General features: G+C 46.1%; 1 protein-coding gene across 4 annotated transcripts in view; it reads left to right on the forward strand.

Moving 5' to 3' along the window:
• Window positions 1–12037, forward strand: part of NRXN3 (neurexin 3) — a 504944-nt gene that overhangs the window by 148598 nt on the left and 344309 nt on the right. For all 4 annotated transcript variants that reach the window (XM_056546700.1, XM_056546697.1, XM_056546699.1 and 1 more), the window contains exons 6-8: window positions 7503–7804; window positions 9057–9080; window positions 11744–11905. In XM_056546700.1, the coding sequence (XP_056402675.1) occupies window positions 7503–7804; window positions 9057–9080; window positions 11744–11905 (488 nt within the window). The remainder of the gene's footprint in view (window positions 1–7502; window positions 7805–9056; window positions 9081–11743; window positions 11906–12037) is intronic.

Below are 12037 nucleotides of genomic sequence, written 5' to 3' on the forward strand. Positions count from 1 at the left end.
GCCTTATATAGAGAGGTGAGATCTCACCAGGTCCTGGATATTCTCTTCATGTACTGAGCCTTATATAGAGAGGTGAGATCTCACCAGATCCTGGATATTGTCTCTTCATGTACTGAGCCTTATATAGAGAGGTGAGATCTCACCAGATCCTGGATATTCTCTTCATGTACTGAGCCTTATATAGAGAGGTGAGATCTCACCAGATCCTGGATATTCTCTTCATGTACTGAGCCTTATATAGAGAGGTGAGATCTCACCAGATCCTCGATATTTTCTTCATGTACTGAGCCTTATATAGAGAGGTGAGATCTCACCAGATCCTGGATATTGTCTCTTCATGTACTGAGCTTATATAGAGAGGTGAGATCTCACCAGATCCTGGATATTCTCTTCATGTACTGAGCCTTATATAGAGAGGTGAGATCTCACCAGATCCTGGATATTCTCTTCATGTACTGAGCTTATATAGAGAGGTGAGATCTCACCAGATCCTGGATATTGTCTTCATGTACTGAGCCTTATATAGAGAGGTGAGATCTCACCAGATCCTGGATATTGTCTCTTCATGTACTGAGCTTATATAGAGAGGTGAGATCTCACCAGGTCCTGGATATTCTCTTCATGTACTGAGCTTATATAGAGAGGTGAGATCTCACCAGATCCTGGATATTGTCTCTTCATGTACTGAGCTTATATAGAGAGGTGAGATCTCACCAGATCCTGGATATTGTCTCTTCCTGTACTGAGCCTTATATAGAGAGGTGAGATCTCACCAGATCCTGGATATTGTCTCTTCCTGTACTGAGCCTTATATAGAGAGGTGAGATCTCACCAGGTCCTGGATATTGTCTCTTCATGTACTGAGCTTATATAGAGAGGTGAGATCTCACCAGATCCTGGATATTCTCTTCATGTACTGAGCTTATATAGAGAGGTGAGATCTCACCAGATCCTGGATATTGTCTCTTCATGTACTGAGCCTTATATAGAGAGGTGAGATCTCACCAGATCCTGGATATTGTCTCTTCATGTACTGAGCCTTATATAGAGAGGTGAGATCTCACCAGATCCTGGATATTGTCTCTTCATGTACTGAGCTTATATAGAGAGGTGAGATCTCACCAGATCCTGGATATTGTCTCTTCATGTACTGAGCTTATATAGAGAGGTGAGATCTCACCAGGTCCTGGATATTCTCTTCATGTACTGAGCCTTATATAGAGAGGTGAGATCTCACCAGATCCTGGATATTCTCTTCATGTACTGAGCTTATATAGAGAGGTGAGATCTCACCAGATCCTGGATATTGTCTCTTCCTGTACTGAGTTTATATAGAGAGGTGAGATCTCACCAGATCCTGGATATTGTCTCTTCATGTACTGAGCTTATATAGAGAGGTGAGATCTCACCAGATCCTGGATATTGTCTCTTCATGTACTGAGCCTTATATAGAGAGGTGAGATCTCACCAGATCCTGGATATTGTCTCTTCATGTACTGAGTTTATATAGAGAGGTGAGATCTCACCAGATCCTGGATATTGTCTCTTCATGTACTGAGCTTATATAGAGAGGTGAGATCTCACCAGATCCTGGATATTGTCTCTTCCTGTACTGAGCCTTATATAGAGAGGTGAGATCTCACCAGATCCTGGATATTGTCTCTTCCTGTACTGAGCCTTATATAGAGAGGTGAGATCTCACCAGGTCCTGGATATTGTCTCTTCATGTACTGAGCTTATATAGAGAGGTGAGATCTCACCAGATCCTGGATATTCTCTTCATGTACTGAGCTTATATAGAGAGGTGAGATCTCACCAGATCCTGGATATTCTCTTCATGTACTGAGCCTTATATAGAGAGGTGAGATCTCACCAGATCCTGGATATTGTCTCTTCATGTACTGAGCCTTATATAGAGAGGGGAGATCTCACCAGATCCTGGATATTGTCTCTTCATGTACTGAGCCTTATATAGAGAGGTGAGATCTCACCAGATCCTGGATATTGTCTCTTCATGTACTGAGCTTATATAGAGAGGTGAGATCTCACCAGGTCCTGGATATTCTCTTCATGTACTGAGCCTTATATAGAGAGGTGAGATCTCACCAGGTCCTGGATATTCTCTTCATGTACTGAGCCTTATATAGAGAGGTGAGATCTCACCAGGTCCTGGATATTCTCTTCATGTACTGAGCTTATATAGAGAGGTGAGATCTCACCAGATCCTGGATATTGTCTTCATGTACTGAGCTTATATAGAGAGGTGAGATCTCACCAGATCCTGGATATTGTCTTCATGTACTGAGCCTTATATAGAGAGGTGAGATCTCACCAGATCCTGGATATTCTCTTCATGTACTGAGCCTTATATAGAGAGGTGAGATCTCACCAGGTCCTGGATATTCTCTTCATGTACTGAGCTTATATAGAGAGGTGAGATCTCACCAGATCCTGGATATTGTCTCTTCATGTACTGAGCTTATATAGAGAGGTGAGATCTCACCAGATCCTGGATATTCTCTTCATGTACTGAGCCTTATATAGAGAGGTGAGATCTCACCAGATCCTGGATATTGTCTCTTCATGTACTGAGCTTATATAGAGAGGTGAGATCTCACCAGATCCTGGATATTCTCTTCATGTACTGAGCCTTATATAGAGAGGTGAGATCTCACCAGATCCTGGATATTCTCTTCATGTACTGAGCCTTATATAGAGAGGTGAGATCTCACCAGATCCTGGATATTGTCTCTTCATGTACTGAGCCTTATATAGAGAGGTGAGATCTCACCAGATCCTGGATATTCTCTTCATGTACTGAGCTTATATAGAGAGGTGAGATCTCACCAGATCCTGGATATTCTCTTCATGTACTGAGCTTATATAGAGAGGTGAGATCTCACCAGATCCTGGATATTGTCTCTTCATGTACTGAGCTTATATAGAGAGGTGAGATCTCACCAGATCCTGGATATTCTCTTCATGTACTGAGCCTTATATAGAGAGGTGAGATCTCACCAGATCCTGGATATTGTCTTCATGTACTGAGCCTTATATAGAGAGGTGAGATCTCACCAGATCCTGGATATTGTCTCTTCATGTACTGAGCCTTATATAGAGAGGGGAGATCTCACCAGATCCTGGATATTGTCTCTTCATGTACTGAGCCTTATATAGAGAGGTGAGATCTCACCAGGTCCTGGATATTCTCTTCATGTACTGAGCCTTATATAGAGAGGTGAGATCTCACCAGATCCTGGATATTGTCTTCATGTACTGAGCCTTATATAGAGAGGTGAGATCTCACCAGATCCTGGATATTGTCTTCATGTACTGAGCCTTATATAGAGAGGTGAGATCTCACCAGATCCTGGATATTGTCTCTTCATGTACTGAGCCTTATATAGAGAGGTGAGATCTCACCAGGTCCTGGATATTCTCTTCATGTACTGAGCCTTATATAGAGAGGTGAGATCTCACCAGATCCTGGATATTGTCTTCATGTACTGAGCCTTATATAGAGAGGTGAGATCTCACCAGATCCTGGATATTGTCTCTTCATGTACTGAGCCTTATAAAGAGAGGTGAGATCTCACCAGATCCTGGATATTGTCTCTTCATGTACTGAGCCTTATATAGAGAGGTGAGATCTCACCAGGTCCTGGATATTGTCTTCATGTACTGAGCTTATATAGAGAGGTGAGATCTCACCAGATCCTGGATATTGTCTCTTCATGTACTGAGCCTTATATAGAGAGGTGAGATCTCACCAGATCCTGGATATTGTCTCTTCATGTACTGAGCTTATATAGAGAGGTGAGATCTCACCAGATCCTGGATATTCTCTTCATGTACTGAGCTTATATAGAGAGGTGAGATCTCACCAGATCCTGGATGCTGCCTTCGGGGTTAAACCCTTACAGATTGGAGGGATCTGCTTGTATTAGAGTCAGCATTCTGACCTCCATCCCACATATTTTCGCCTCTCTCTGCCCCTATTTTATTTTGGCGTTTGTTTATTGCAGTAAGTGTCTGTGTCTGTCGCCTCCCGTTTCCTTCCATCGCTCCCTCAGACTGTTTCTCTATTGAAATGTTTCCCAAGTGCTTTTGCTGCAGAGCTGAATGTGCGCACGGCCATGTTCGATTAGCCACATTTAACAGAGCAACAAGACTTTATTGTGTAGTAAAGCGTCTTCTAGATCGTCTCCTGCTCTCACCATCTGAGAATGGCCTCTGCAGAGCCGCTGGGTGTACTGGTGCCGCTCTGACCGGAGACAACATGGCGCAATACGTGAAAATGTTATCACTGAGGGGACTCTCCTGCCCACCTTTCAAGTATAACCTTTATGTTTTAAGTGGAGACTTTGAATGGGATTTTTCTCAGAATTTAGAGGTGAGAAGCTATAGAGCAAGTAAAGGAGTTTGGTTGCAGGGGCAGGTTAGAAGACAGATGATTGGCCACAGGGGAGGGGGCAAAAGATGTCTGGGATAGACTGCAGGGCTGTCCTTGAGGTAGTAGACAGGATGCTCCCTGGGGGAGGAGAAAGGAGAATCCTTAAGGGGATGGAACAAGGAGTCAAGAGGGCCCTAGGAGGAAGAAGATTCCTGGGGTGGGGGGGGGGGGGAACGCTTTTCACTTCATTAAGAAGTTTGATTGAACTTCCAAGTAAAAAAAACTTTCGGCATGCACTGCGCATGTGTAAAGTCAAAAACCATATGGTGCAAACCGGATGGAACCTTACGTACATACGGTTCTGTACGGTTCCCATTGACTCCCATGTTAAAAAAAACTGTATCCAGTTACAATACGGTTTTTCACCCGGACCAAAACCGTGGTAGGCTACAGTTTTGGTTATGGGAAAAAACGGACGAAACCGTACAAGATGCAAAATGGACACAACCTAATGCATTGTTTGGCATACAGTTTTCAATGGAGAGTCAATGCATACTGTTTTCAATACGGTTTCATATGGTTTTCAAATTGAAAACAAGAACTGTATTGCAAAAACATGGTGTGTACCCAGCCTTAGACCGGGGAGTCCTTGTGCGGGGAGCAGGGAGGGGTTAGCAGCTAAGGTTGAGAAATCAAGGGGTGGTCTCTGGAGGAGCGGCAGGAACATCCCCTTTGGAGTAATCTCTTCCTTGTTATCTGGTTTGGGGCCCGCACACTAGTAGAGCGCAGAGGTTCCTACATTTTGTCGTCTCTAGCTATAGTAGCGACTTACAGATTGTGTATATGTCTGGCTTGCTGCACTACAGAGCAATGACTTTCCTGGTTTGGTGCCCATGTTGGAGGTTAGGCGCAAGATTCTGGTCATGTGACTGGACCCGGGCTCTCATGCACAGTGCTGACTGGTGAACTGTGATCATTGCATTCGGCTTATTTGTGTAACATGACATTAAAGTCTATGATGTGGCTGCAAAATCTCAGGAGATTGTAATTCATAGACCATTAATTCAGCGGCTGCCGATGCAGGAGAAGCGTTCAGTCTTTCGTTCCTATATTCCCAGAGAGTCGTGCTGTATTATAAAGGGGAAATCATTCTCTTCTTTCCGTTTTCCCTGTATTGCGATGTATTTGAGTGCCTGAGGGGCTTCTGGTGTGAGCGCTGTGCGGCCCCCTCCTCTCCTTCCCCTTGCTCCCTGAAGGCCGGTTGACTACATGTTTATATAAGCCGAGGCCAATAGACTAAAGTGTTCCATTTCCCCTGAGTTCTCCCACGGGACCCTCTGTGTAATCGCACACTTTACCCCGCGATACAGATACACGCAGGTTACATGGACGCACAATGTCTTTTACCACAAGGGAGAGAATAACATTTCTATGGAAGAGAGTGCACTAGACGAGAGGGAGACCTAAGAGCTGCACAGGGGCATGATGGGAAAAGAGGTTACAGAACAATGTATTCCACTTCATTGCTGTGACCTTCATATAGTGCCAGGGCAGCGGTGTCTCCTGATCATAGTGGGGGCACGTGATATAGATAACCCTGTAGGAGAAGCCTAGGACCACCACATAGTGCAGACTCCTCTAATTCATTATAATAAGAACTATTATTCAAAATAATACTAATCTATTTTATTGTGATTATAATTATTTACAAAGGTCTTTACAGAGTATTTACAAAATACAGACATTAGTCTGATGATCTAAGAGACCCTCAACCCCTCGTTGCCCCCAAGCTGCTGGTTGGTATGGCTGATATGTAGTTGGGGATTGTTGGGGTTGGCCCTGGCTCCCTATGACATATGAAGGCAGAACATATAACACGCACATCATATATATAGGTATTGGGGAGGATCCACAGGGTGTTAACTGTTCCATTGCAAAGAAGTTTCCAATAGTACATGCAAACAAGAAAAAATATCTGGCACTGCGTGATAAGTGCAAAAACACACTGAAATGAGCAGGTAGGTACCAACCTGGACCTATTATCTGCTCCAGGCAGTGCTCAGTCCGGGAAGATAGACAATAAATGGCAATGAAAAGTAGAATATAGACGGCACTCACAGTATAGCAGAATGACATATCTTCATCTTGGATGCATAAAAGCTGTTACCGCTCCCTGCACAGCTTGTTTTATGCACCGAAGATGAAGATTAAAGAAGTGTCATATATAAAGATCTCCTGTATAGGGCCCTGGCTCTCCACGGGAGCGACACCTTAGGACTCCGGCACGAAGCGGGGGCCTCCATGCCCCCTCCATATATCTCTATGGGAGTGCCGGAGATAGCCGAACGCCTCTTCTGTAGAGATATATGGAGGGGGCATGGTGATCCCTTTTTCGCACTGAGATCATGATGCTCTGCTTCCAGACAGAGGGGTGCCAGCAGTCAGACCCCCCGCAATCTAAAACTTATCCCTAATCCTTTGTATAGAGGATACATTTTTCCCCATGATTTATCTCCTTTAAATATATACTGTATATATGATTTTGCCTTATGGTGAGTGCTGTCTTTATTAGTTTCTTGCTGCCACTCCCTCCCCATCCAGTTCTATCCTATCGAACAATGTTTCACAACCTTTGGTTCTCCAGCTGTTGTAAAATGAAGATCGACCTATGGCTGCCCAGACGGCCGAAGTTTGTCAGAGCCGTAGTTTGGGGAAGGATGAGGAGAGATGCTGAGGGGTCTGATGTGTAGAATTTATCATCTCTTCAGATTTTGTCATTTCAGCCTCACCACCCATCGTGTCTTTTTGTATGTGACGCTGATGCTGGTTTGGAGGGATACTTGTGGGTGTGTGGTGTCCCCATTGTTCTTTCTGGGGGAAGCCATACTAGAGCATCCGTGTCCTGGACTGACAGCTGCATGTGGTGTCCCCCGACCCTCCAGCACACATTCAGCTCATTGTTTTCTGTGATCGCCTTCTTCATCATGAGATTGTGACTGTAATAGACGCGTTAAGGCAGTGATGTGCTGTACCGTCTGATAGTTCCCGCCACCAGATAAAATACTGTCATTTGTTCTGTGCTAAAATCTCTTTTCTCCTTCCCCTGCAGCAAGAGAGGAGAATGTGGCCACTTTCCGCGGCTCAGAGTATTTATGTTACGACCTGTCCCAGAATCCAATCCAGAGCAGCAGCGATGAAATTACCTTGTCCTTCAAAACCCGCCAGAGAAATGGGCTCATCCTCCACACTGGCAAGTCTGCAGACTACGTCAACCTGGCACTGAAGGGCGGAGCCGTCTCGCTGGTCATCAATCTGGGCTCCGGGGCCTTTGAGGCTATCGTGGAGCCAGCCAATGATAAGTTCAATGACAACGAGTGGCATGACGTCAAGGTGACTCGGAACCTGCGCCAGGTAAGGATGTTGTAGTAACAAGGGGATTAGGATACAGGATGCATAGAGAGCTGTATGCCCCTTTAAACATCAGATACTGTAACACAGGGGACATTAGTAGACTGTGCTGAAATGGGAATCCCAGGGGCTGCAGCCATTCTACATAGTTTCTTGTACATTATTTGTAGTTCAGGTTACATTCTACATAATATTGAGACTGGGTTCACGTATAGATCTTTGGCATCCAACATCCTATCTGCTGTATGTCGCACAGTGCCCAACCTGTGCATTATTTGGCATAGCTGCACTCTGCTGTGGTTTTGCCAGCTCAAACAGTGATGTGCACAGAGTTCTATGATTTGCCACTTGCATGCCATATGGCAACTGCTGGATCACCGGATGTATGTCAACCCAACCATAGTATGTAAGTTTTAGGCACAGCCTCAGCAAATGTTCCCACACCAGAACTCTTGAGTAATGGGACATCTGAGCCTCGAACATACAGTGTCCTCTGCCCCACACTCCATTCACCTCTGTATTAGGGTTCGTCTAGTACCAGCCTCTCCAGAGACACAGCGGACTAAATCCATAGGCGTGCGCTGTGTGCATGGACCCAGATTATTTGCAGAGATCTTGTCATCGTAGGCAGCAGAGATCGCTCCACAGCTGCAGAGATGACAGTGAAATGACAGAGCGATGTATATAACCAAAGCCTGTATGATGCCCATAAGAGTCTGCGAAAGGGAAGGCAGTTCTGAGAGCCCAGTCCCCGGGGCCCCAACAGCTGCTATCTTCTGAGCAGTATTAAATAGTTACAAGAAGGTGTGCATCCAGTCACTGACTACTGTGCTGCCCTATACATGGGCTATAAAGACCATTGGTACAACTACAGAATGCAAGGGGTGCCCCGGGGGAGGGCGGTGTGGAGGTTGGTGATGAGACTCTACATGGTGGTGACTCAGTGTGAAGAAGCAGGACTGGGAAAGTAAGTATGACGTGTGTGGGGAAGCCATGACGGCTGAGTCACTGTGAGGAGGACGCGACTGTGTGTGTGACTGCGGAGCATGGCGGCGATATATTACAGATTAACCCCTGATCATTCATGTAATGTGTCATTGCTACTAACCAGCTCCTCTCCACAGTGTACTAACACCCTGATGACCATCTTTATCTGTTCTCTTTTTCGTTCACGTTCTTTTCCGTTGTTGGATCTGACGCTCCTTCTGTTCACACTTATTCAATTTGCTTTTTTTCCCCCCACTTTTCCGCAAAGCACTCAGGCATTGGACACGCTATGGTAAACAAACTACATTGTATGGTAGATATCATTCTTATTGTCTAATAATTCTCTGGATTTGCGGTGTGGTTCTTTCTTTCTCTCTTTTTCTTCCTCACATCTTCCGTGTCTCCTTTGATTTCACCCCTCGTCCGCCATGGAATAAATAAATAAATATTCTGTCTGTGCTATACGCCTCTATAGATACATGACAGATATATCTTATCTACAACCCCCTGACATTTCCATGTTATCCATACTCCACCCAGCCCCTCATGTCATCTGTCTGACTGGTCCCTATTTATTTATTTATTTGTGGTCTCTTGGAGGAGCGGGGGTGGCCTGGGGCCCAAGGGCCCCCACATGATGCCACCTGATGAGCTCCATTCTACTCCCTGCATGCTGTGTGTCTCCATGTTGTGGGGGAGGCTGGAGTGCTGGCGCAGGCCCGGGGGGCACCCCTCTTCTAGATCTGCTGAAGGAGGGGGCATTTCTCACCCCATGATTGTTCTGAGGGGCGTCTAACTGTTTAGAAAAGGCAAAACCTCTAAAATTGTGCTCCTCTTCCAGCACTGAACACCTTTCTGTACAGTAAAGAAAAGAATATCCAGCTCGGTGTATGCAGCAAATCAATGGAAATACACTGGACATAACGCCAATGCGTTTCGGATCAGACTAGATCCTTAATCATGGCAATGCCATGATTAAGGATCTAGTCTGACCCAAAACGCGTCGGCATTATGTCCAGTGTATTTCCATTAATCCATGAATAAAAAGTTCCTGATTTGCTTCATTCACCGCGCTGGATATTCTTTTCTGCATATCTGCCATTCAGTCCGGGAGCGCTGCCGGACGGTCCGAGCACAGGTGGGTTGGAGTCTGCAGTGGGGAGCTGTTGTGTACCTCATTCCTTCCTTTCTGTACTAAGGTGGAATAAGGGAAGTGTTCACATTGATGACCGTCCTCTTCTGTACACATTGGAGAGAAGATGGCTGAATCCACAGCTTTGTTGTGACTGACTGACTGCCTAGTGTTAATGAAGCCTCCCTTCTGTCCATCACATAATGCGGGGGGGTGTCTGGCAGCGTCTTACCTTCCCTCTCCCCATTAATAACACATGAATGCTCGGCGGAGTTTAGTGTCCACATGTATGGGATTAGCACATATGATATAATACAGATTTTTTACATAGTATACCCCATTATTCGCCTACACTCCGTTAGTGAATTCACGGGTCAGCTGTTCAGGACCCTCACCTCTAGGCCAGATTGGAGAGTAGATACCAAGAGTGCGCTACAGACAACCCATTGATGGCATTTTTCAGTATCACATAATAAACAAGGTTCCATCAATGTGAATGGACACTGTGTAATGCTTCCTTTCTCCTGTGGTGGCGCTGGAGGGAAATTGAACACTTCCTGTTAGGTCCCCACAAATGATACCTTCTGGCTGGGGGGTCCCTGCAGGGAGACACTTAGGCTTCTGATATAATGTGTCACCCTCCTCATGTCGCAGTTGAGTTTTTTTTATAAATTGGCTGCAACATTGTAACAATTCTCAGAATAGTATTTGTATTGTCTGTTGACTTGATGCCAATTCTGAGATTTGTTACAGTGTTGCAGCCGGAGACCTCTAAATGTTCAGGTTAGGCTCCGTCATGGCTGCCGTGTAGTGGGTTTCTACCTGTAGGGTCAGGCTCCACAGCCCATCAGCACTCCACCCTTCCCCCCCATCTCGCTCTCCCCTTTCTAACAGACTAACTTGTCAGCTCTTGACCCTCATGTGTCATCACTTGGTTGGCTGGTGAAGGACCTGTAGACCTGGGGGTGAGGACCTTTAGGCATGTGTGGTTGTGCAGCTCTTCCTTTCTCTCTGGTTGAGGGTTAGTAATAAATGGGGAGAGGAGCGCTGAGACCCTCCTTCCTGCTGGCTCAGCTTCCGACCCCAGTTAGCCCTTTATTGCTGGTGGCTTTGTTGGCTTGTTGGGGGATCTTGTTGGAGTGGTGGGCCGTGTCAATGTTTGAGGGTTGCTGTGAATGTCTACAGGATCAGTGGTTTATTGTCTTAGGACACGTGAGCAGCTGAACACATGCCCCTGTGTGCCCGATGTATATGGGGCTCGGTGTGAAGGCATGAAGGTTTCTGTATAGGCCGGTGCAGGTCTTGGCCATGTGGCACGGTACGGGCACCTCCTATGCTTCTCCTGCCCTCCTCCTGGGTCCCAGATAACACAGGGGTCATGTGTTCGGTTGTCCATATGCGTAGGACATGGCATTTCATATTCCGGAGGGGCCCCTGAGGGGTCACATGCTGTTTCCTGCCATTCGCATCAGTCGTGATGAGGGGGTCCCTGAGTGCTGGACTGTTCCCTCACAGTATCGGGGGTGCTGTAAGTATTTGTGTGTGCAGCATGTTCCTCTTCAGGGGGCGACAGTCTCCGGCCGAACATGAAATGCTCAGCTGGTGAAAAGATGGCGGTGTCGCTCTTACTGAGGGTTCTGGCTCCTTGTGTCAGCCGCTGGGGAGGATGATGTTTTCGCTCATCCACAACCAGAACACTCCACAAGAAAAAGAGTTTCTCGCTTCCTTTTTTTTTTTACCAAGCCCAGGGTGTAATCTCACTCCTGCCCTTCGGAGGGCGTCACTCAGAATCATGTTGTGTTGCTTTTTCCCTCCCCCATAAGGTGACAATATCCGTGGACGGTATTCTGACTACTACCGGTTACACTCAGGAGGACTACACCATGCTGGGGTCCGATGACTTCTTCTATGTCGGGGGGAGCCCCAGTACTGCTGACCTGCCGGGGTCTCCGGTCAGCAACAACTTCATGGGCTGCTTGAAGGAGGTGAGTGACCATATTGTCTGACATTGTGTGTACAATATTGGGGCAGCGCTCAGGTGCAGACCAGTCCATAGAATTATCTACGACAACGTCTCCCAACCAGGGTGCCTAAGGGTTTTACAAAACTACAACTCC

The sequence above is a fragment of the Hyla sarda genome, chromosome 11 (genome assembly GCF_029499605.1).
Source record: "Hyla sarda isolate aHylSar1 chromosome 11, aHylSar1.hap1, whole genome shotgun sequence".
Lineage (NCBI taxonomy): Eukaryota > Metazoa > Chordata > Amphibia > Anura > Hylidae > Hyla > Hyla sarda.